General features: G+C 42.1%; 1 protein-coding gene across 1 annotated transcript in view; it reads left to right on the forward strand.

Annotated features, from left to right (window-relative positions):
* The first annotated feature begins 23,733 nt into the window (after window positions 1-23,733).
* The window catches only part of SCCPDH (saccharopine dehydrogenase (putative)), a 29,057-nt gene continuing 27,096 nt past the window's right edge, over window positions 23,734-25,694 (forward strand). The window contains exon 1 of the mRNA XM_006062421.3: window positions 23,734-24,065. Within this exon, the coding sequence (XP_006062483.1) occupies window positions 23,876-24,065 (190 nt within the window). The 5' untranslated portion in view covers window positions 23,734-23,875. The remainder of the gene's footprint in view (window positions 24,066-25,694) is intronic.

Genomic DNA, 25,694 nt, shown 5'->3' on the forward strand with positions numbered 1-25,694 from the left:
TCTGGGTACGGGTTATAATAATTAACATGGAAACATTGTTTGAAGGGTTCTGTTGGCTTTTTCGGTCTCTGATCTAATGCCTTTTTGCTAAAGGTGTATGTGTGTTGACAGAGTCAAAAGTCATAACCCTGTTGATAACTGTTTTTATCATTGATGTTTGGCAACTTATTAAGCATTTTTCCACTTCTCAGTGGGCACTGGGACTGAGCAACATGCTTTGTCTGGTACTTAATGCTCATCAATTGCACAAAACGCCTTGTTTTTTCCTTTCTCATGGTGTGTCCTACTCCACTCTGTCCTGTGAATCCCACAATCCTAAACGTTTTCAATGCTGACACTCATGTCCTCATGACTCAATCTTACCTTCTTTCCTGAAGGAATATGTTGGGGAGGCAGGAGCACTTGGCCCCCAGAGTTTTCTCTTGCTGTCTCTTAACTCCTTATAAACACTAACAAATATCAAAAATAGCATTTGCTATTGTACAATGAATCTTGCCAAGTAATAGGAAATATTAAACTTTGGAGGAAAACATAAGCAAAATATCTCCTTACTTTACCATAGAAATATTTTACATATCTTGGTAGTCTCCTTTAGAATTTTTTTAAAAAATTGAAATATAATTCTCATATCATGAAGTTCACCATTTTAAAGTGTACCGTTCAGTGGTTTTTAGAATATTCATTAACTCCGATGTTAAAAAAAAATTTATTTTTCTGCTTCATTTTCATTTTGCCTAATTTTATTTTTCTTCATATTTCTGTGTTTGCATGTAGTTTTCACATTTATCATTTTAAATTGGTGTTACCATATCTTCAGTTACATAGCCATTCTCTATTCATTGGACATGTGGGCATTCTATTTCTAAAATTATTTCAATTATTAATCTCATGAATTTACAATAGTTATAACATTAATTTTGTCAATATATTACTAAAATATTAATTTTAAAATTAATATTTTGTATAATTATTAATAATGATAATACTACCTTAAACAGATAAATCTTTATTTTAAATCATTTCTTTAAGAATATACTCAGAGGTATTAATTACTGAATAAAGGAATGTGATTATTTTTAAATTCTTTAAATTTTTTTCCTTAACTCTTGCAATAAACTGAAGATGCTAACAATGTTTGCATATATCCGTATTCAATACCTGACCAGTACTGTTTCATTATCTCATTTGTTTTGCCAAATAAGGTGGTATAAAATGGTACAATAAAGTAATTTTAAATGTCATTGCTTTAATTACGAGAGAGGAAGAAAACTTTTCTGTACAATGATTGTAGGTATCTAAGAACTGTCCACATGTGATAGAACTGTTCCCATCATATCACACTGCTTCTCAATAACCTACAATGCCTAATCTAAACACAGCACATATGCTATGCTATGCTATGCTAAGTCACTTCAGTCGTGTCCGACTCTGTGCGACCCCATAGACGGCAGCCCACCAGCACATAAAAGATGCTAAATATTGACTGGCTGCCTTATTGCTTCTAAATCCAAATCTAAGTAAATATTTCCCCGGCACAAAGTCATTATTTTAGGTATTGTGTCACTTACGGATTGAGTGATCCTCAGTTTCACCTTATTCGTGGTTTGCACTAGCCTGTGAAAATGGATCCTGGTCTTTAATTTTTCCTGCGGCGCTGGCGCTGACGTTTTGTCAATAGAGGGCGCCGGAGAGACAATACAGAAGAAAAAGGACTTCCCTGGAGGCTCAGACGGTAAAGTGTCTGCCTGCAATGCAGGAGACCCGAAATGGATCCCTGGGTTGGGAAGATCCCCTGGCGAAGGAAATGGCAACCCACTCCAGTACTCTTGCCTGGAAAACCCCATGGACAGAGAACCTTGTGGGCTACAGTCCATGGGGTCGCAAAGAGCCGGACACCACTGAGCGCCTTCACTTTGCTTTCTTCAGGGTGCTTCCTCGGCAGTTCTCCTGCACCTGCAGGGCCATCGTGTGCCGGGCTCCTCCAGCGTTCAGAGGTGCCCTGGTGCCCAGCCTCTTCCCTGTCCTGCCCTGCAGCCAGCAGCCCCACAGACCCCACCTCCCCGACTCCATCCTCGGTGTCTCCACACTCCCTTGCAGTTTTATAGTAGAGTGCCTCCAGTGATCAAGACAACTGCCAGTGAACACTTTTCCTTCACACTTCAGAGGGTAGCTTTCTACAAACATCCACTCTCTGGCACCGACAATAACTTCTCTACCATTCGGTGAGTCACAGCTGCACAGATCTGGACCTCAGCCTCAGGGGTGGGGGAGGGGAAACTCTTCCTTGGATGCTGCTTCTCTTCCTGTGGGTACTGGCTGTTCTTTATATCTGCTATTTCTATACTGGTTAACTGCTGGGAGCCGGCATATTGCATATTGAGTGAGGATCTGGAATAGCTCAACTGGAATTCTATCACTGCCGGGAGCCAGCGTGAGGCACTCCGCCCATGACAAAGGTCATGAGGAAGGAGGCTCGGCATACGCAAAGGCGGGATCGAGCCTCAGGAGTCCCCCTGGAAATTCTCGAGCATCTACCCCCAAAACCAGAGTCTGCCTACTTTCTGCTTTGTGCTTTCACCTACACCTCTGACTTTACGGGGGGCTGTCTCCCACTACCTCTCTCTGGAAAAAGAGTTAGCTCACAGCTCCAGTTAATAATTCCTGGATGTGACAGTGTTTCAACCTACAAACTCCTTTGGAAATCCTCTAGCCTGCCTGAATGGGTTTTTCCGGCCACATGTGATTGTTCAGAGCCTCCCAACTGTGAGAGGCAGGAGATGTTCTAAACTGCCTAAACACAGATTCCTTTGAGTAGTTAAAAGATTGATTAGAAAATGTATTGGTGAAGGGTTTTTCACTTGTTGGGCCAATGTTTGCTGCTAAGTCTCCATACTCCTTACCTACTGTGTCCTTGGCAGTGTATTGATTGATATAATGGGTGTATAGAAATGTAAAATGCCGCTTTGTCCAATGCTTTTTGGAAGGCTGGCGCCTGACTTTGGAATAATCACCTTTAGAGAAAGATAAGTTTCTTAAAATGTTAACAGGCCTCCGGGCCAGAAGATGATGTCAATCACCTGAACTTTTGCATATGATAAGTTTGCAGGAAGAAAGCCTGGCTTGCTGCATGACTCTACCCCTTCCCCCATTATCCTCTATGCATACCTTAAGGTATAAAAACTACTTTGGAAAATAAAGTGCGGGCCTTGTTCACTGAAACTTGGTCTCCCCATGTCATTCTTCCCTTTAACTTCCAGCTGAGCGTCCATCTGGAGCGCGGATGTCCTCTGCGACCATTTATTTGCCTGGGCTTCTAAGACCCACTCGAGAAGGTGTCTAAGGCGGGGCACCTTCCGCTACTCGAGAGGGCGCCTGCGGCCTCCGTGGTCAGAGCTAACCTGGTGTCACGGGTTATATTGATTTTCCGCGTAAACCAAGCCACTCAGCTTCTTTTCTCCACTGAATTTTCCTACTGAGCTATCCTTATTTCAGCCGCTTTTCTCCACTGAATTTCCTCACTGAGCTATCCTTATTCTATTACTCTTTGTATCCTTAATTAAAGTGTAATTAAGCAGTTATTCCCTGACCCTCGCCTAGCCGTCTCTCCTTCGAATACCCTGGATCAGCCGGGGCTGGTCCCCGGCAGGTGGCGCCCGAGACACGATATTCGAAGGTAAGCTCCCTGCAATTAGGGTCATCAGCCCTTTTGCTCCCCGTTCTCGGAACAACTGGGTCATCAGCTCTCTTGTTCCCCCACGGAGCAGTTTGGGTCATCAGCTCTACTGCTCCCCCCTCGGAACAGTTTGGGTCATCAGCCTTCTGTTTCCCCCCCGGGACAATCTGGGTCACCAGCCCTATTGTCCTTCCAATGTTCGGGACGGCTAGGACCCCACTCAAGGGTGCCGCGGACCCCCCTGTAGGATAGACAGGGCTGAGGAGTGGGAAGTGTTGAAAGTGTTGAAGACTTAGAGAAAACGGTTTCTGAAGTTATAAGGCCAAAGAAAAGCCTGATCTTTTAAAAGCTAAAAGCTTTATCTTCTATTATACTTAATTTTCTGACATGGGTAACACTGAAACTAAGAATGGCAACTCTTTATACAAGTAATCTTCAAACTGATAAAGAGGCTACTGTTAACTTAGATACTTGGGTGAAGGTAAAAAACAACTAAAAACTTATCCTATAAATATGATTAAAAATGTTCTGGACCCTCCTCATGAGGCTGTGGGATAGCCTATGGGAGAAGCTATAGCGGTGGATGGTAGTGGGTCTCCACCTTCTGCACAGATCATATTTTCTGCCATTGACAAAGGAAAGGAGGGAGACTGTGCTCTACCTCCCGAGGAAGGAGAGGGCTTACAGGACGCTGTGGCCGGGCGCCCTGGCGAGCCCCCTCCCCCTCTACACAAACCTTTAAAAATTTATCCAACAATTTCTGATTTAAGGCAACTACCCCACCTCCGCTTGCACCTCCCAGGGCCTAAGAATTCCCCAGTTTACATCCAAAGTCTCCCAGACCATTGCCTAAGGCTGAAAAAGATTAAAAAAAAAAAAAAAATCTTTAAAATAAAGGAGCTTTTAAAAAATACACAATATACAGAGCCTGCTCATTGCAGAAAAACCCCTCGGGGGGGGGGCCTCACCCAAACAAAAATAAAAACAAAAAAAAAGAGAAAAATAAGAAAAAAAAAAGTGAAAAAGGAAAAAAAGTAGAGAAAGATGTAAAGATAGAGAAAGAGCTAAAGAGTGAAAAGGAGAGGAACGGAGAAGGAAGGAATCAGGGAACACATCAAGATAGAGAAAGGAAGTTAAAAAAGGAGATACAGAGAAAAAGATAGGAAAAAAAAAAAATTAAGGAAGAGAAGAGGGTAAAGAGAAAGAAACGAAAGAAAGAAGGGTAGCGAAAAAAGAAGGGTGAGAAAAAAGTGAGAAAGGCAGGGAGAGAGAGAGAAAGACAGTAAGAGACACTTTGACCAGGTGCCCTGGCGAGCTCCCTCCCGCTCTGCGCAAACCTTTAAAAAACAAAAAACTTATCCACCACTTTCTGATTTAAGGCCATCGCCGCCGCCTCCGTTTGCGCCTTCTAGGGCCCAAGAGTTCCCCACTTTGCCCCCAAAGCCTCTCAAAGTGTTGCCTAAGCCTGAGGAAGAGAAAAAGTTTTTAAACAGTGGAGCTTTTAAAACAAGACTGCATGCACAATATGCAGAGCGTGCTCCTTGGAGAAAACCCCCTCAGGGGGGTCTCACCCAGGCTAAGAGAAAAACCGTAAGGGGATTTAACAACAATATTAACCCTTGACGAGCTGGTTACTCCAATTCCAATGGGAGTGGCTGGCCCCCTGCCTGAGGGCATTGTAAGACTTGTGCTAGGGCGTAGCTCGCTTTCTTAAAAAAAAAAAAAAAAAAAAAAAAAAATTCGGTGGTGCATGGTGTAGTAGATTCCGATTATATTGGAGAAATTAAAGTTTTGATCCCGCTGCTTACCAAATCTGTGCAAATTAATAAAGGTCAAAGAATAACACAGTTTTTGCTTTTACCTTATCAGACAGGAAAAAACTTGACTTCTCAAGCTAAGAGCCACAGAGCATTTAGATCTAGTGATCTAGCCTTTTGGGTGCCAGGAAATTACAGCTCCAAGGCCTTTAAAAGATCTTTTAATTCAAGAAAATAAAATGTCAGGGCTATTAGACACAAGAACAGACGTCTCTTAACATTTCTGGGAAAGACTGACCCAGCTCCTGGCCAACACATACTACTGAAAATGAGTTGGTGGGATTAGAAAAAGCGGAGTGGGAATGCTATAGAGAAAAAGGTGAGGGAGAGTTTAAAACCTTGAAGAGTAGTGAGTTCCCCGTTGCTGGAAGTATTCAAACAAAGATTAGATGGTTGCTTGTCATCTAAAAAGCTATAGACCAGATTTAGTTTACAAAACGATAATTGGAGAAGCTTATAAAGATGTTGTGCAACACCTCTTTACTTGCTTCTCATATTTAGGTGCCAAAAGTTTTGAAAATTGATAATGCCCATTTGAAGATTGTTTACTAACTTTAAATGATTTCCAAAAATTATTAGGGGACATTAACTAGATACGCCCACATTTAAAACTGACTACTGCAGATTTAAAGCCTTTGTTTGATTGCTTAAAAAGCGATCCTAATTCCAGTTCTAAGCAAAAGTTGACTAAGATGACAGACGGCTCTTGTTAAAGTAGATGAGACTTTAAATGATCAGTTAATTAGGATTAATATTACCAAAAGATGAGATTAAATTATTCTTGCCACAAAACATACACCTACAGGATGCTTGTGACAAAAAGGCCCATTGGTTCCATCTACCAGTGACCCCAAGAAAAATAGTTTTATCTTATCCCAGCTCGGTGGCACAATTAATTATAAAAAGAAAAAAAAAGGTGTGAAACTTTTTAAAAAAGAAGTAGCAAATATAATAATTTCACTCAATAAGGATCAACTACAAGTCTTTTACAAAATAGTGATAATTGGCAAGTTGCCTGATAGATTTCAGGAGTCAAATTTTGTTTCATTTGCCCTCAAGCCCCCACAGTAGTTAAAAGTTCAAAAATGTTAGATTGGAAGTTTGAAGATACCTGTGGAACTTTCTAACCCTATGTAGTTCCCTACGCTCCCCTTTACCCTATGGGGGAGGGACATGCTATCTCAAATAAGAGATATTCAGAGAAGGAGTTTTCTCAATTTCTTAGTTATCAACAGGAGGTACAATTAACAAGACTTTATATGTTGTTATAAATACATAATATAAATATATTTACATAATTACAGTTTGCCTAGTTAAGTATGGGTATAAATAAAATATAATAAAGGTATACCTAATTCTATTTATAGATCTATACTTGATTAATTTGTATATAAATTAATATGTATACTATATATGCATATTATATATATACTGTATAATTAAATATATATTGCAGTAATATAATGTGTGAGTGGCTGATATTAATTGGTATGGATTGATGTACTGTGATATATGTTCTATATACTGTATTATTATATATGTGTGACATGTATTATTGCAGTGCATTGGTTTGTGTTGGTTGGTATTAGCTGTGTACGTGTTGTATTGCTGTAATATATATTAATTAATATATTAATTATAACGATTAATTCAAGTATATTGATTTATATATATGTCAATAAGTTTATACTTGTTGCCATATATAAATACATTTTGCATTTAGGTATATCTGTATACTAAAATGAGATAAGGAGGTTATACATTTATTATTTAAATTTATACAGAGACTTAAACTAAACATTAGACCTAAATTAACATATCTTTACATTCATGTTGTTAAAATGTAAATTTTAAAAAATTAAAAAATTAAATTGACAACTGCTTGACAATTCCTTTGCCATAAAACCCCCATAGGTGTAATTGGGGAAGCCAGACAAAAAATTGGATTTATGGCAAAACGGCCCCCTAGAGTGGGTCCATCTTCCCGCTCAAACTAAAAAAGTAGCGGCTTCTTATCCAGGATTGATAGCTACTTTGATAGTAAAGAAAAAAAGCGGAACATTAAATTATTTAAAGAGCCATCAGAAATTGTAATTCCATATAATAAAGAACAACTTGATGTGCTTCTAATGTTTGAAAATTGACAGATTGCTATAGGAAACTATTTTGGTCAAAATTTTTACATCGTTTACCTTCACATGTTTTGCTGAATTTTATATCCAGACATCCAGTTATTTTTCCTGTCAGATGTAAACAGTCTCCTATTCCAAATACTCAGATAGCCTTTACTGATAGACAACAAACGGTAAAGCCTCCATAGTTACTAAAAATCACCAAAAAGTTTTAAAAACACAAAAAACTTCAGCTCAAAGAGCTGAAATAACAACAGTCATAGAGGCTTTTGCTATGTTTGCAGATGAGGAATTTAATCTTTACTCTGATTCTCAGTATGTGGTCAGGCTGATTCCACACATTGAAACTGCGGTTTTGCCTGAAAATAAAACTACCATATTTCATTTGTTAACTAAATTACAACAACAAATTTGGAAAAGAAATAAAATATTTTTCATTGGACATATTCGGGCTCATTCCAGATTGCCCGGCCCTTTAAATGCCTTTAATGATTTGGCTGACTTGTTAACCAGAAATACAGTGGCTACTGTGATTGAGGAGGCCAGAGCCTCTCACTCACTCCATCATCAATACGCTACTGCCTTAAGGTATCAATTCCAAATTCCCAGAGAGACTGCTCCAGAGATTGTGCGTTCTTGCTTACACTGCCCCACTGTTTATAATAGTCTACCTATGGGAGTTAATCCTCATGGTCTCAAACCTAACGTACTCTGGCAGACGGATGTAACTCATGTCTCTTCATTTGGAAAACTGTCTTTTGTTCATGTAACTATAAATACCTTTTCTCACGTTATTATTACAACTGCTCGTACCGGAGAGGCAGTTAAAGATGTAATACAACATCTCTTTACTTGTTTTTCATATTTGGGCCTGCCAAAAGTTTTGAAAACTGACAATGCTCCTGCTTACAGTTCTAAGTCTTTTCAGAAATTTTGCATAAAGTTTCAAATTAAACATAATACAGGCATCCCTTATTACCCACAGAGACAAGCCATTGTTGAAAGAACACATCCAACATTAAAAATCCAAATAATTCAAAAAACTAAAAGAAGGGGAGTTTAAGTATAGTTCTCCCATCAAATCTTGCAACATGCTCTTTTCGTAATAAATATTCTAAATACTGATTTCAGCCGGAACTACTGCAATGCTTCCTCATTGGTGCCTGGAGCAATTAAATGCAAAACCATTAGTCAAATGGAAGGCCCTCTCAGGACAATGGAAGGGTCCTGACCCATTATTAACTATCGGTCGAGGATGTGCTTATATTTTTCCACAGGATGCAGATTCTCCAATTTAGACAGGCTGATTCACCATGTTGCAGACCCCCAGACATCCAGTTCCCCCATTGCTTCGATCGCAAAAGAGGAGCCCACCAGAAGGGGAGGCAAGATAAACATCGAGATCCCGGCGGGACCGACGGGGCTGCTGCAGCCCGAACTCCAACCAGAAAATAATTCTACTTATTCTGTTTTGGCTTGTCTACCCTCTTCTTATGTTTTTCTCTTTACCAACGATTCTGGAAAACTTAATGTACATGTGACTTTAAACTGGTGGACCCAATGTAGTGACCTGTGAACAATGTATGCACTCATCTTGTTTAAACCCTCAATATAATGTTTGCTCCTTTGTAGTGTTACAACGTCCACCTTATCTTATAATGTAACTACTTATTGATATAACTATAGTCTTGCTGTATTACAACAACTACAGGATTTAATGCGATCGTGACAGTTTGTGGGTCTACTTATTTTAGGAATATCAGCTTTAATAGCAGCTTTAGTAGCAGCAATATCATTGACTCAACAAGTGCATACTGCCCAATATGTTGATACCATGTCTAAAAATGTTTCACTAACTCTAGCAACACAGGAAGCTATAGATAGGAAATTAGAGATGAGAGTAGACGCCTTAGAAGAGGCAATAATGCATATTGGGACTGAGTTACAGACTTTAAAAGTGAAAATGGCTCTGTCTTGCCACGCTGATTACTGGTGGATATGCATGACATCTTTAAAGGTAAACGAGACAGATTATGAATGGGAAAAAATCAAAAATCATATCTCAGGTGTTTGGAACTGCTCTGACATTGGCCTGGACTTAGGGAAACTTCATAATCAAATACAGACCCTGAAACACTCTCGACTGGATTTTACCGCCGCTGGGGCAGCTAATGACTTTTTTCACACTTTCTCTAACTTCATTTCAGGAAAAAACATTCTGTCTAATATCCTTGGATACATCGCTGCTGGTGCTTTAATTTTGCTTCTCATATTCATTCTTCCTTGTATTGTCAGGATTCTTCGGCAGAACATTCAGAAGCTCGCGACTGAGCTGCATCTGGCTGTTTTAAGAAATAAAAAAGGGGGAGATGCTGGGAGCCGGCATATTGCATATTGAGTGAGGATCTGGAATAGCTCAACTGGAATTCTATCACTGCCGGGAGCCAGCGTGAGGCACTCCGCCCATGACAAAGGTCATGAGGAAGGAGGCTCGGCATACGCAAAGGCGGGATCGAGCCTCAGGAGTCCCCCTGGAAATTCTCGAGCATCTACCCCCAAAACCAGAGTCTGCCTACTTTCTGCTTTGTGCTTTCACCTACACCTCTGACTTTACGGGGGGCTGTATCCCACTACCTCTCTCTGGAAAAAGAGTTAGCTCACAGCTCCAGTTAATAATTCCTGGATGTGACAGTGTTTCAACCTACAAACTCCTGTGGAAATCCTCTAGCCTGCCTGAATGGGTTTTTCCGGCCACATGTGATTGTTCAGAGCCTCCCAACTGTGAGAGGCAGGAGATGTTCTAAACTGCCTAAACACAGATTCCTTTGAGTAGTTAAAAGATTGATTAGAAAATGTATTGGTGAAGGGTTTTTCACTTGTTGGGCCAATGTTTGCTGCTAAGTCTCCATACTCCTTACCTACTGTGTCCTTGGCAGTGTATTGATTGATATAATGGGTGTATAGAAATGTAAAATGCCGCTTTGTCCAATGCTTTTTGGAAGGCTGGCGCCTGACTTTGGAATAATCACCTTTAGAGAAAGATAAGTTTCTTAAAATGTTAACAGGCCTCCGGGCCAGAAGATGATGTCAATCACCTGAACTTTTGCATATGATAAGTTTGCAGGAAGAAAGCCTGGCTTGCTGCATGACTCTACCCCTTCCCCCATTATCCTCTATGCATACCTTAAGGTATAAAAACTACTTTGGAAAATAAAGTGCAGGCCTTGTTCACTGAAACTTGGTCTCCCCATGTCATTCTTCCCTTTAACTTCCAGCTGAGCGTCCATCTGGAGCGCGGATGTCCTCTGCGACCATTTATTTGCCTGGGCTTCTAAGACCCACTCGAGAAGGTGTCTAAGGCGGGGCACCTTCCGCTACTCGAGAGGGCGCCTGCGGCCTCCGTGGTCAGAGCTAACCTGGTGTCACGGGTTATATTGATTTTCCGCGTAAACCAAGCCACTCAGCTTCTTTTCTCCACTGAATTTTCCTACTGAGCTATCCTTATTTCAGCCGCTTTTCTCCACTGAATTTCCTCACTGAGCTATCCTTATTCTATTACTCTTTGTATCCTTAATTAAAGTGTAATTAAGCAGTTATTCCCTGACCCTTGCCTAGCCGTCTCTCCTTCGAATACCCTGGATCAGCCGGGGCTGGTCCCCGGCAGTTAACGTTCTCTTTGTTTGTAACTAGTCAACCCCTCACTGGCCACCTGATGCAAAGAACTGACTCATTTGAAAAGACCCTGATGCTGGGAAAGACTGAGGGCAGGAGGAGAAGGGGAAGACAGAGGAGGAAACGGTTGGATGGCATCACTGACTGGATGGACATGAGTTGGAGTAAACTCAAGGAGTTTTCGATAGGGAAGCCCAGGGTGCTGCAGTCCACGGGGTCGCAAAGAGTGGGATACAACTGAGCGACTGAACTGACTGTCTGTGATGTAGAATTCTTTACCTTGAACTTCTCATGTTCGGATCACACGGTGATTTCTCTCTCCTAATTGGACCCTGGTGGATACAAATACTGACATGTGCAGGCAGGAGTTGGGAACACCAGTGAGAGCTGCCTGACAGCAAGGTGTGGGTGTGTAATTGACTGGAAACAATACATGAGGAAATAAGTATGTATTATTACCCTGGGATTTTAATTTTCATAACAAATTTATCCAGAGAGAAGAAGTAATTATTCCACCTTGGGTGGGGGGGCCAATGAACTTTTAACTTGTGATGCCAATATATTTTCTGCATTACTTTGAAGCCAACCTAGAAATTGTATCATTGTATCAGTAAAAAAATTCACTTGGCATCTCTACAAGTTCTTAAAAAATTTAACTACAGTACCATTGTCACACCTAAGAAAAATAACATCAGCACTTTAATACCATCAGATATTCAGTGTTCGCATCTTTCCAATTGGCTCATAAATTTTTTCAGATGTTTCGTTTTTAATAAATTTAAACATTTGTTTCAGTAAGTGTTGACTGAATCATTGGATATCTGTATAAAAATGAATATTGACACTCTATCTGACACACACACACACAATTAAGGTGGATCATAGACCTGAATGTGTAAAGGAAAACAAAGTTTTAGATGAACACAGAGATTTGGAGTAGGCGAGGTTGGCTTAAACAGAGCACAAAAGGCACTAACCTTAAAAGAAAAATGATAAACTGAGCCTCATGAAAATTAAGAAATTCTGTTCAGGAAAAATACTATTAAGACAGTTAAAATGAAAGCCACAGACTGGGAGACACTTTGCTTTCTTATCTCTGATAAAGCACCTCTGTTAAGAAAGAACTCCTGCAAGTCACGAAGAGACACACAACCCAATTTAAAAACTGGCAAAAATATCAGGATCGCTTGGAGTCCCTTCAAAAATACAGTTGACCTCAACAACATGCTACTAAAGAACCAATGGGTCAGTGATGAAATCAAAGAGCAAATTTAAAAATATCTCGAGACAAATGACAATGAAACGACAGCCATACAAAATCTATGGGATGGAGCAACACCAATCCTAAGAGGGAAGTTCAAAGCAATACAGGCCTTCTTCAAAAACAAGAAAAATCTCAAGTAAGCACCTAAGCTACTACCTAAAACAATTAGAAAAGGAAGAATAGACAAAGCATAGTCAGAAGAAAGGAAATAATGAAGATCAGAGAGGAAATAAATAAGATAGAGATAAAAAAATAGAAAATAGTCAATTAAAACTGACTGTGTTTTCTTTTTTTTTTTTTTAAGGATAAACAAAACCTCTGGCCAGGCTCACCAAGAAGAAAAGAGAGAAGACCCAAATAAACCAACTAAGAAACCAAAAAATACGAGTGCCCATTGTACTATCACTGTTATCTCTGTTTGCTTATCGAGGCAAACATTATCAATAGATGGTAACACCACAGAACCAAATATTCATACAGTCTCCAAGTCTCTCCCCATAGATCATTTACCGATGACAAAGGAGAAAAAGGAATCTTTCAAGTTGAGAATTAAGGCAGATATCATCTAATCAAGTAATCAAACTTATCATCATCGATAAAACCAAAAAGTTGGGGAAAGGGAATGCTTTGAACACATTCTTCACAAGTGAGAAAATAACTGCTCTAAGCAAATGATCAATAAAAAAGGTGATCTGTATCAATAATTATCATGTAAAGACAAAATTTAAAACACAATGAAATGCCACTATATGCCAACCAGAATGACTTAAAAATTTAAAAGACAACAATACCAAGTGCTGGTAAGGATATGGAGCAACTGGAACATTCTCTTAAATTACTGGAATGTTCGCTGAAATAGCCACTACTGAAAACTGTCTAGCAGTATCTACTATAGCTAAACATATACCAACCTTGTAACTCAGCACTTCACTCCTAGATATATATCCAGGACACGAGGACACAGAAGCAATTAGATATTTGTACAAGAATGTTCATCACAACTATTGAGTGGAAGGACAAAGGTTGTTGGGGAACAAGATAGCATAACATGTTACATAACATATTATCAGGGCTTCCTAGGGAGTGCAGAGGTAAAGAACGCCCCTGCCAATGCAGGTGATGCAAGACGTACAGGTTTGATCTTGGATTGGGAAGATTCCCTGGAGGTGAAAATGGCAACCCGCTCCAGTCTTCTTGCCTGGGAAATCCCATGGACAGAGGGGTCTGGCGAGCTACGGTCAATACGGTTACAAAAAGCTGGACATGATTGAGCATAGTAGCATTTGGCTCAGGGAACAAGTGTCTTCTTTGAGACATCCTTTTTCAGTTGGTTTCCAAGATGGCACACCCTCCTCGTCCTTTCTCATTCTCCTTTGCTGATTTGTTTTCACCATCCTCCCCTCTAAATCCACACTGTCCAGTGGAACTTTCTGAAATTACAGAAACGTCCTCTATGGGAACTGGAAAATATGGTAGACACGTGTGGCTATTGACCACATAAAAAGTGGCTAGTGGGGGTTCCCTGGTGGCCTGGTGGTTAAGATGCAGAACTTTCACTATGAAGCCCAGGTTCAATGCCTGGTCAGGGAACATTCTGCATGCTGCTTGGCCAAAATACAAAGCAAAACCTGTGGCTAATTTTTAGAACAGAATTTTAGATTTAATTTAATTTAAAATTTAATTGTAATAGCCACATGTGGGTAGAGATTATTGTATTGAACAGGGTAACTCTAGAGAATGGCATGTCCCAGGGCTCAGTTCTTAGCCCTCTTCCTTTTTCTGCCTATACTCATGATCTCGGTACACCAATAACTCCAAACATATAACTCCAGGTAGATTCCAACTCTGAGCTGCAATTCGCTGTTGCTGTTGTTTAGTCACTAAGTTGTGTATGACTCTTTGCGACCCAATGGACTGTAGCCCACCAGGAAGTCAGCTGCAATGCTGCTACTGCTGCTAAGTCGCTTCAGTCGTGTCCGACTCTGTGCGACCCCATAGACGGCAGCCCACAAGGCTCCCCCATCCCTGGGATTCTCCAGGCAAGAACACTGGAGTGGGTTGCCAATCCCTTCTCCAATGCATGAAAGTGAAAAGTGAAAGTGAAGTCGCTGAGTCTTGTCCGACTCTTAGCGACCCCATGGACTGCGGCCCACCTCCTTCCAGGCAAGAGTGCTGGAGTGGGGTGCCATTGCCAGCTGCAATAGAGAATCTCTAATTGCTTACTTGACAGTCCTCATCTGGATGTAACATAGACATTGCAAACTTAACATCACCAAAACTGATGCCTTAATAGCTACCACCATCCCATGCCAACACAAATCTTGAGCCCCCACCCCTAATTTTTTTTGCTCAAAAATCAGAAACACTGGTTCTGTCTTTATTTTAAATTTTCATGTTTTGTTCATCATGGATTTTTGCAGTAATTTTCATTTTATAAAATAAATTAAAAACGGAATAAAGATCTAACGGTAAGATCAGATACTCTAAAAACTCCTAAGGGAAAACATACAGTACAGTCTTTGACATAAATTGCAGCAATATTTTAAAATGTTTTCTTGATCTGTCTTTTAATGAAAAGTAAAGCAAAAATAAACAAACAGGACCTAATTAAACTCAAAGCCTTTTTCACAGCAAAGAAAACCATTAACAATACCAAAAGACCTCCCCCCCCCCACACACACACAGAATGGGAGAAAATATTTGCAAGCGATGCAAGCAACAAGGGATTGATTTCCAAAATATACAAACAGCTTGTACAACTCAACAACAACAAAAAACAATCCTATCCAAAAAGTAAACGGAAGACCTAAATAAGACATTTCTCCAAAAAAAGACATACAGATGACCAATAGGCACATGAAAAGATGCTGAACATCACTACTTATTAGAGAAATAAAAATCAAAACTATAATGAAGTATCACTGTCCCTCTTTTCTTCTTTGTTGAAAAAAGGCTTTAGTCTCCTAGACCTTCTCTAACTTTCAAAGAGCAGTAACTAATTAAGGAAGTAGGAAACAGGGGAAAAAGAGGAAAAGCAGTCCAGCAAGAAAATTAATGACAGCTTAAACAATTCTTCAGGGATAAAACAAAGTCATAGTTCTTCCTCAAGGGATACATATACCAATCTGATGCATATTTGGGGTTATTCTGCAGAAACTAAGCCCCTCACCCAGGTGGAGGATGGTGCCTACATGCTGACCACATTATGTAGACCCCAGACTGAGTGGAACCAGAAAGCTGATGATTAAGATTCCCAAAACAGCACCTTGTTACCTCAACACCAACCAATCAAAATTAAGTCAATGAATTGCAACACTCATCCCGAATATCACCTTTCAAAAGCCTGCCTGGAGGGCCATCAGGGAGTGTGGGTCTTCGGAGCATTAGAAGCCCATTCCTCTACATTGTGCTGTACGCTGTGACTACTTTGGCTTTGTTGCACATGGGCAAGCCGACCCAAGTTCAGTCTGACAACCATATGAGAGTCACATGTGTAACTTGCCGAGCTGTGAATATTTGTAAAGTGTCTGGCATGTACTTGGTACATAATAGGTAGCTATTATTATTGTGAGTCCTCTGGAAATACAGACCAAACATTCTAACTGCCTGTCTTACCAGTAAGCTGGCAGTGTGGTATGCAGAGCTACCTAATAGATCAATGTTTCAAAATTTGATCTTTGTAATATAAGGCTCAAAGGTTGATGGGAGAACTTCTGTTCACTACAGCTTAATAAAAGTCTCTACTTGCTGGCGGCCACACCAGTGTCTAAAAGGGACACGCGTGGTTCCTACCACATAGGCGCTCAGTTTCACACAATGTTAATCTTAGGGAGTATGGCTTTTTTTTTTCAAGTATCACATGCACTAAAAATGACAGATAGCAGTACAAAAATATCAATTCAGTACTCTAGATGGTGTGGTGGTCTCCCATGGGCCTCAGCAGGAATGTCATGCCATTTGCTGAAGATAGAAGCACCTGTGAGATTTCTATGCTGGTCCCTGATCTCTCTGAAGGCTCATTGTTCTCACTGTTGAAGGGTGGAAAGCTGTTTGACTTGTCAGTTGGCAGGTAGATACAAGTAAAATGTTTCTGAAGGATTAAGTTGTTGAGCATATGGGAAGATTAAGATATTATCTATTGCTTCATGGGATGTTGTCCTTACAGTCTTTGTTTTTCAGTTGAGAAATAGGCAAATTGAAAAAGACTGCTCATGATACCTTAGGTCATTATTTGAGGATGGCACTGCCTGACCAAATTACATCACTTATAAGATGAGGTACATTCATTTCAAAATAGAAAATTATTACTGCTTAAATACATATATGCTTTATCATACTTTTATTAAATAAGGGCTTGTCATCAGGTCCTGTTATCTTTTTACCCAAAGGAAACTCAGAAACCAGAGGTTGAATAATTAGCCTATAACAAATTGATTCATTGACAGGGTCAGGAAAATTAGATTTCTCTCTAATTAAACTGATCATTAATTTTATCATCAAAGAGCTTTTTCCAGACTTCTCTTGCTTTCTACAATATTCTTGATTCTTTCCTTTCCTTTTTGTTTTTTACAATGCTTCTGGTGATATGCTGGTGAATATGAACAATCTCCTAAGGGAAAACTCAGGATTTCTAGTGTTTCCCAATTTTCATAATGTGAATACACCCACCATGGCTGATTTCAAATTACCAATATGGCTTCAACTGGCTCACAAAATTTCTGAACATTTAATAACTGATCTTATCGCACCACTGGCTACTTCATTTGTTAAAAATAATTAAGCACAGATCTCTGAGGATTTGTACAAAGAGCTTTTCATGAACAGACATATCTTTAGATTAATTGTAGAAAAAAGGAGGAAATCATACATAAAAATAAAGGGAAGAAAAAAAAGAAATAGCTACTTTAGTTGGGAAAAAAACCCCCAAACCTTAGTTTCTTTTGATTTGTTATAAGATCAACCCAAACGAATTCCTTTTCACTGAGTCATTCCAGCAGGATGGGCAGAGGTTGGTGGAAAGACTGGCCCTGTGTTGCACCATTCTGCAGCTTGCAGTATGCTGAGAGAACAATGTGTTCTAAATGCCCATGAGGGAATTTCTGCCTTGGATTTGTTGCTTTCCTTGCTTTCTGCTTACGTTTAGAGGCATAATTTACTCACTGGAGCTCAGCAGGTAACTCTGGCAATCAAAACACCTTCTAAACGACTCCCCATCTTCCTACCCCTTCACATTTACCCATAAGAGCTGCCCCGTGTCCTCATATGGGTCGTGTCCATGTCTGCTTTCTGCCTCCCGAGCCCTAGAGTGCTGCAGCCCCACCTGCATAGCACAAGTCAGTTTTTCTCTTTTTTCAGCTGCAAATGGACCCTTAGGATGACCTCAATGTTCTTATATTTATCTCTTTCTGGTTTACTACATCAAAGATGAACAAAGCCAGATACTAGTTCATGTGTAAGGACAGATTTTCATCAGTAATACATTATTACAGCCGGAAAAAGAGTCCAGTGTAAACTGAACTCAACAGAGGTGTCTGGACATTTAAAGAGATCAGGAGGGAATAGGGAGGGAGATGAACTCAGTAGAGTCAGGGGAAAAAAAAAATCACAAAAAGTGGTAAGCAGTTGGTGTGTGTGCTGCCAATCTGGGCTTGCTAATCAGTGTTGACTGAAGTCAGGCTCCTACCCTTCCACTGAGGCTGGGAGACAGAGGCCCTGTCTTCAGGTGTTGGCTGCAACGCACGTACATTATTTTTGCAGCCCTGATCTTTCTCCTGCAGGCACTTTAAGGGAGTGTGACTGAGCGACTTCACTTTCACTTTTCCCTTTCATGCCTTGGAGAAGGAAATGGCAACCCACTCCAGTGTTCTTGCCTGGAAAATCCCAGGGACGGGGGAGCCTGGTGGGCTGCCGTCTATGGGGTCGCACAGAGTCGGACACGACTGAAGCGACTTAGCAGCAGCAGCAGCAGTGTCATCCTAGGGCTGCATCCTTGAGCTGTTATAAACTATGTCAGTGTTTGCCCAGGTCTTTGTAGGCCAAGGTTGAAGCCTGGTTGTGAAGAGGGCTCAGAGGAGCCTGGCTAGAATTTGGTCAAAGAGAAAAGCTTTGTAACCTAGCAACCACTCCCAGCTGATGGTCAAGGAGAAAAGCTGTTACCTAGCAACCACTCACAGCTGAATTCTCCCTTCTCACTCCCCTCCCCTGCTACTTCCGACCTTTCACCCCTGAGCCTCAGAGGACAGGCTCTCCATCTCTGTGAAGGTCAGCAGCCTTGTCCACAAGTCAAGCCATCTTCTGCTGTAGGGGGAGGCATCTTCCCCTTCTTCTTGGTGCTATGTTGGTGTTGAAATGAACCTCTATGCTGGTCCCTGGAGAGAAGGAATTCCCTGGAAATCCATCAGATAGAGGATTACTTCAAGAACAGCCTGAAACCTCCTACACTCCTACATGGTAGGAATGGACACTGGTGTAACCACTATGGAAAACAGTAAGGAGGCTCCTTAAAAAACTAAAGACTTGCCGTATGATCCAGCAATCCCACTCCTGGGCATATATCTGGACAAAACTATAATTTGAAATGATACATGCACCCCTATGTTCATAGCAGCACTATTTACCATAGCCAAGACATGGAAACAACCTAAATGCCCATCAACAGATGAATGGATAAACAAGATATGGTACATACATACAATGGAATACTACTCAACCATAAAAAGTAATGAAATAATGCTATTTGCAGCAACATGGATGGACCTAGAGATTATCATGCTAAGTGTAATAAGCCAGAAAGACAAATACCATGATATTATTTATACATGGGGTCTAAAGTATGACACAAATGAACTTATTTGTAACATAGAAGCAGAAAAATATAGGCAACAGACTTCGTGGTTGCCAAGGGGAAGGGGAAATGAGAGAGGGATGGACTCGGAGTTTGGGATTAGCAGATACAAGTTATTATATATAGAATAGATAAAGAAATAAGATCCTATTATATATCACAGGGACTATATTCAATATCCTATAATAAGCTATAGTGGAAAGAATATGAAAAATAATATTTATATATATATAGCAAATTACCTTGCTGTACACCAGAAACTAATACAACATTGCAAATCAACTCTAGTTCAATAAAGTAAATTTAAAAAAAAAGAAAAGAGCCTGACCTGGGACTGCTCAGTTCAGTTCAGTTCAGTTCAGTCGCTCAGTCTTGTCTGACTCTTTGTGACCCCATGAACTGCAGCACGCCAGGCCTTCCTGTCCATCACCAACTCCCGGAGTTCACTCAAACGTCCATCGAGTTGGTGATGCCATCCAGCCATCTCATCCTCTGTCATCCCCGTCTCCTGCTGCCCCCAATCCCTCCTAGCATCAGAGTCTTTTCCAATGAGTCAACTCTTCGCATGAGGTGGCCAAACTACTGGAGTTTCAGCTTTAGCAGCATTCCTTCCAAAGAACACCCAGGACTGATCTCCTTCAGAATGGACTGGTTGGATCTCCTTGCAGTCCAAAGGACTCTCAAGAGTCTTCTCCAACACCACAGTTCAAAAGCATCAATTCTTCGGCCCTCAGCCTTCTTCACAGTCCAACTCTCACATCCATACATGACCACAGGAAAAACCATAGCCTTGACTAGACGAACCTTTGTTGGTAATGTAATGTCTCTGCTTTTGAATATGCTATCTAGGTTGGTCATAACTTCCCTTCCAAGGAGTAAGCGTCTTTTAATTTCATGGCTGCAATCACCATCTGCAGTGATTTTGGAGCCCCAAAAATAAAGTCTGACACTGTTTCCACTGTTTCCACATCTATTTGGCATGAAGTGATGGGACAAGGCAGCGGCCGGGAAGAGCTACCCAACGTGGCGGCGGTGAGGAGATACTCCTCATCTAAGGTAAGAGAAACCCAAGTAAGACGGTAGGTGTTGCAAGAGGGCATCAGAGGGCAGACACACTGAAACCATACTCACAGAAAACTACTCAATCTAATCACACTAGGACCACAGCCTTTTCTAACTCAATGAAACTAAGCCATGCCCGTGGGGCCACCCAAGATGGGCGGGTCATAGTGGAGAGGTCTGACAGAATGTGGTCCACTGGAGAAGGGAATGGCAAACCACTTCAGTGTTCTTGCCTTGAGAACCCCAGGAACAGTATGAAAAGGCAAAATGACAGGATACTGAAAGAGGAATTCCCCAGGTCAGTAGGTGCCCAATATGCTACTGGAGATCAGTGGAGAAATAACTCCAGAAAGAATGAAGGGATGGAGCCAAAGCAAAAACAATACCCAGTTGCGAATGTGACTGATGATAGAAGCAAGGTCTGATGCTGTAAAGAGCAATATTGCATAGGAACCTGGAATGTTAGGTCCATGAATCAAGGCAAATTGGAAGTGGTCAAACAGGAGATGGCAAGAGTGAACGTCGACATTCTAGGAATCAGTGAACTAAAATGGACTGGAATGGGTGAATTTAACTCAGATGACCATTATATCTACTACTGTGGGCAGGAATCCCTTAGAAGAAATGGAGTAGCCATCATGGTCAACAAAAGAGTCTGAAATGCAGTACTTGGGACTGCTCAACACAAGAGCAAATCCTTCCAAGACTCCCGTCACCATAGATGGGTTTTGCCTGGTTCTGAAATTCAAATAAAGGGAATCATACAGATGTATTCTTTCTTTACCCAACTTTCTTTATCCAAATTAGTGTTTATGAGATTCATTCATATTATCGTGTGTGACAATGGACCAAAAATCCTGTCCAAGTGGCAAGAGGAACTGGCCTCAGCAACAGGACTGCAAATGATCAGGGTGATCCCCACAGCTGCTCCCTAGCCCCTTCTCAAAGCCAGCTCCTGTTCCTTTTTAAAAAATTCTGATTATAAAAGTAATATACTTCCTGTTTAAAACAAAAAGTTTAGGGACTTTCCTGGTGGTCCAGTGGCTAAGATTCTGCACTCCCAATATAGGGGGCCCAGGTTTGATCCTTGGTGAGGGAATTAGATCCCACATACGGCAACTAAGACCTGGCACAGTCAAAGAGATAAAAACAAAAGTTATTGAAGTATAAATAGGTTAAAAAGTGAAAAGTACAAGTCCCTTTCCTCCTCCCTAATTCATACAAACCCACTCCTCAATAATTATTGCTATTACTATTAACAATAGCTAACATGTATTGACTATTTAAGATGTGTAAGGTGTTTTTAAGCATTTTACAGTTCTTTTAAAAAAAATTATTTATTTTTGGCTGTCCTGGGTCGTCTTTGCTGTGCGGGCTTTTCTCTAGTTGCTGAGAGCAGGGGCTTCTAGCTGTGGTCCAAGGCTTCTCATTGCCCTGTCTTCTCTAGTTGCGGAGCACAGATTCTAGGGCATGTGGGCTCAGTAGTTTCCACTTCTGGGCTCTAGAGCACAGGCTCAACAGTTGTGGTGCATGGGCTTAGTTGCTCTGCAACATGTGAGATCTTCCCAGATCAGGAATGGAACCCTGTCTCCTGCACTGGCAGGTGATTTCTTTACCACTGAGCCACCAGGGAAGCTCCCCCAACAGCTCTTTTTAAAAATAAAGATTTGTCATATATTCTTCTAACATTTCATATGCATACAGTCAACTAAAAATTGTCACTCGCCATCTGGTTCTACAAGAATGGAGTCACTAGCCTGATCACTGACCTTCAACAACACCCCCCCCCCCCAAAAAAAAAACCACTCTGTGTTCTGGGAACAGTTGGCAGAACAGATCTTTAGATAGTCGGAGATTTTATGAGCCCAATCTCTTACATTTTCTCATACCTAGAAAAGCACTATGGAGAAGGCGATGGCACCCCACTCCAGTACTCTTGCCTGGAAAATCCCATGGACAAAGGAGCCTGGTAGGCTGCAGTCCATGGGGTTGCGAATGAGCGACTTCACTTTCACTTTTCACTTTCATGCATTGGAGAAGGGAATGGCAACCCACTCCAGTGTTCTTGCCTGGAGAATCCCAGGGACGGCGGAGCCTGGTGGGCTGCCATCTATGGGGTCGCACAGAGTCGGACATGACTGAAGCGACTTAGCAGCAGCAGCAAAGCACTAAAATCATTAACGGAGACATCTCTGCCTCCGAAGTAGCAGCAACCTTCCGGCAAAATGTGTGCTTGCTTCCCCTTCACTAAAGTCCCATATATACTGACCTCTCCCCACCTCTTCAGAATAGCTCCTCAGAGGCATCTGAGAGGCGGTGTCCTGGACTATAGTCCTTACTAAGCGGAGCTTCACCATTAACTGTGTTCTGCTTCACCATTAACTGTGTTCTGCATCACCAAGGAGGGTCCCTGAGGTGACCGGAGGGCACTCAGACGGTGGAGGCGGAGCCTGCGTCAGAGGGCGCTGCAGAGTCGGCCCTGGGAGGGGGACCCAGATATCATGTCCACCCTCCACTTCCACCTGGCTCAGCAGACACTCTCTAGGTAATGTGCTTCGTAACCAAACAAACAAAAAGATAAGGGTTTTCGGCGTGGGCAGAGTTCCCATCCATCAGTTCAGTTCAGTTCAGTCGCTCAGTCGTGTCCGACTCTTTGCGACCCCATGAATCGCAGCACACCAGGCCTCCCAGTCCATCACCATCTCCCGGAGTTCACTCAAACTCACGTCCATCGAGTCGGTGATGCCATCCAGCCATCTCATTCTCTGTCGTCCCCTTTTCCTCCTGCCCCCAATCCCTGCCAGCATCAGTCTTTTCCAATGAGTCAACTCTTCGCGTGAGGTGGCCAAAGTACTGGAGTTTCAGCTTTAGCATCATTCCTTCCAAAGAACACCAAGGGCTGATCTCCTTCAGAATGGACTGGTTGGATCTCCTTGCAGTCCATCAGGTTTTCGCAAACTCTCGCTTTGAGCAGCCTCCTCTTGCCAAAAAAAAAAAAAAAAAAAAGGAATAACTGGCTGCAGCCGCCGCCCCCTCCAGCCTACGGAAGAGCGAAAAGATGCGACACCTAAGGGGGTCAGAGCTGTGCCAGACCATCGACGGGTCGGAGGATAGCTACCGTCTGCCCCCGCCAACCTGGGAAGCTTGGGAAACACAAAACCCTCGCGGGCAGCGAACACACGTGAGGAGTGGGCGTGGCAGCCCCTGGGCACCCCCACGGCGTGGGCGGGGCCGTGGGCGTGGCTGTGGAGAGGCTGCGCGCGCGAGACTTAGGGAGCGCGGCGCGGAAGCGGCTGAGACCGCAGGGGCCGCGGCGGAGTCGGTTGCTGCGCCCGGTATTGTGGTCGCTGCCTGAGGCGCAGGCGCCGTGGGCTCAGCCCGCCCCAGGTCTTGCATCGCTGTGGGTTCGTCATGGCGACCCAGCAGAGGCCTTTCCACCTGGTGGTGTTCGGCGCCTCTGGCTTTACCGGCCAGTTCGTGACCGAGGAGGTGGCGCGGGAGCAGGTGTCCCCGGAGCGGACTTCCCATCTGCCCTGGGCCGTGGCGGGCCGTTCCCGGGAGAAGCTGCTGCGAGTGCTGGAGAGGGCTGCCATGAAGCTGGGTAAAGGGGGCAGGCTGGGACGCCCCGGGACCTCGGGCTCGGCCCCCCGCCGCCGCGGCTCTCACCCCCACGAGCACCCTTCTCCCGGCTGAGGGGTTCCCGTCGCCTTAAATGAGCGCTTCTCTCCCTTGGGTGCCCCTCGAGGTTCCCAAACCTGCTAGAGGCCAGGAAGAATAGAGCGATGCTTCACATGGTGTCAGAGCTTTTCCCCATTTACTAAAACAAAAAGAGAGAAATCCCCTCTTCATTTTCTCCCTTACGGAATCCCCGCTGGCGAAACAGGAACTTTAATTTTTCCTTTCTGCTCCCTCCCCCTCTAGAGCCAGGGGTACCTTGTACGCTGCTTCCAGGGTTACAGGGCTGGAAGTTCTAGATACTTGATCGGATAGAACGGTAGAGCACTGGCTTCTTCAGCATTGTTTGTACTCTCTCTTTGCCGGGTTTTGGAAATGGGAGAGAAAGCTTAGGACTTTTAATGATAACATTGTTGTGGCTTTAATTTTTAATTTCATTTTTGCTTGTAAGAATTCTCTAGCAGTCCCTCTATTAAACCTTCCCCAATTTTTTTGGTGTGGTTTTGTTTTGGGCGTTTGCTTACTCCTTCTGCATTCATTGAAACATGTTTTTATTGAGTGGTCTTTTAAATGTCAGGTCCTATTCTAAATGCTGGGATTCAGATGAGAAGGAGAGAGTCACATACACACAAACACCCTAATCTCATGGCCCTCGGATTGCAGGGAGACCTTTAGGTGAGGAGTCGGTTGCTTTTAACTGTAATTTTCCACCGCACTGCCCCTTCATACAGACAAATAGCACCTGTTAGAGTTCTGGATATTCTTCATTCTTCTGTTTAAGCTTCATCTCCCTTCTAATTCTACACAGAGTCCTGTTATGGTGGGAATTTGGAACCTATTTTGTTTGTGATTTGTACAGGAGATATAGCATGTAGGCTGACTCTTCTACAAATCTCCTGCTACCGCTACCAAGTACAGAATCTTTCCCAAAGAGCTTTCTGGTCTTTCTTTACTTTTCCAGAAGAAATACTTTCATTATTAAAATTTCCTTTTAAAAATTCCTCTTTTTTTTTTTTTGTTCAAGAAAATGGTACGAATACAGCCTAGTTGGCTACCATTTACAATGCACACATCAAGTTACTGCAGGGAATACACCTTGACCCATGAAACCTTCCTACTCTATTGATTCAGTTTATTCCAATTATTTCCTTATTATGAACCTGAATGTTCTTCCCTAGACTGTGTTTTACACTTCAATCCTCTTTTGTTTCATTATGTTAATGTTAACTCCCCTCCACCTCATAATTTTATCATATGTAGTTTATTTAATAGGCTTCCCTGGTGGCTCAGACGGTAAAGTGTCTGTCTGCAATGCAGGAGACCCGGGTTCGATCCCTGGGTTGGGAAGATCCCGTGGAGAAGGAAATGGCAACCCACTCCAGTGTTCTTGCCTGGAAAATCCCATGGACGGCGGAGCCTGGTAGGCTACTGTCCATGGGGTCGCAAAGAGTCAGACATGACTGAGCTAAGGGAAGATAAGAAACTACATTTATAATTCTTCCTGGAGAGGAAGTCAGGAAAATCATCTTCTGAAAACTTGTAAAATTGGCATTTT

The sequence above is a fragment of the Bubalus bubalis genome, chromosome 5 (assembly GCF_019923935.1).
Source record: "Bubalus bubalis isolate 160015118507 breed Murrah chromosome 5, NDDB_SH_1, whole genome shotgun sequence".
Lineage (NCBI taxonomy): Eukaryota > Metazoa > Chordata > Mammalia > Artiodactyla > Bovidae > Bubalus > Bubalus bubalis.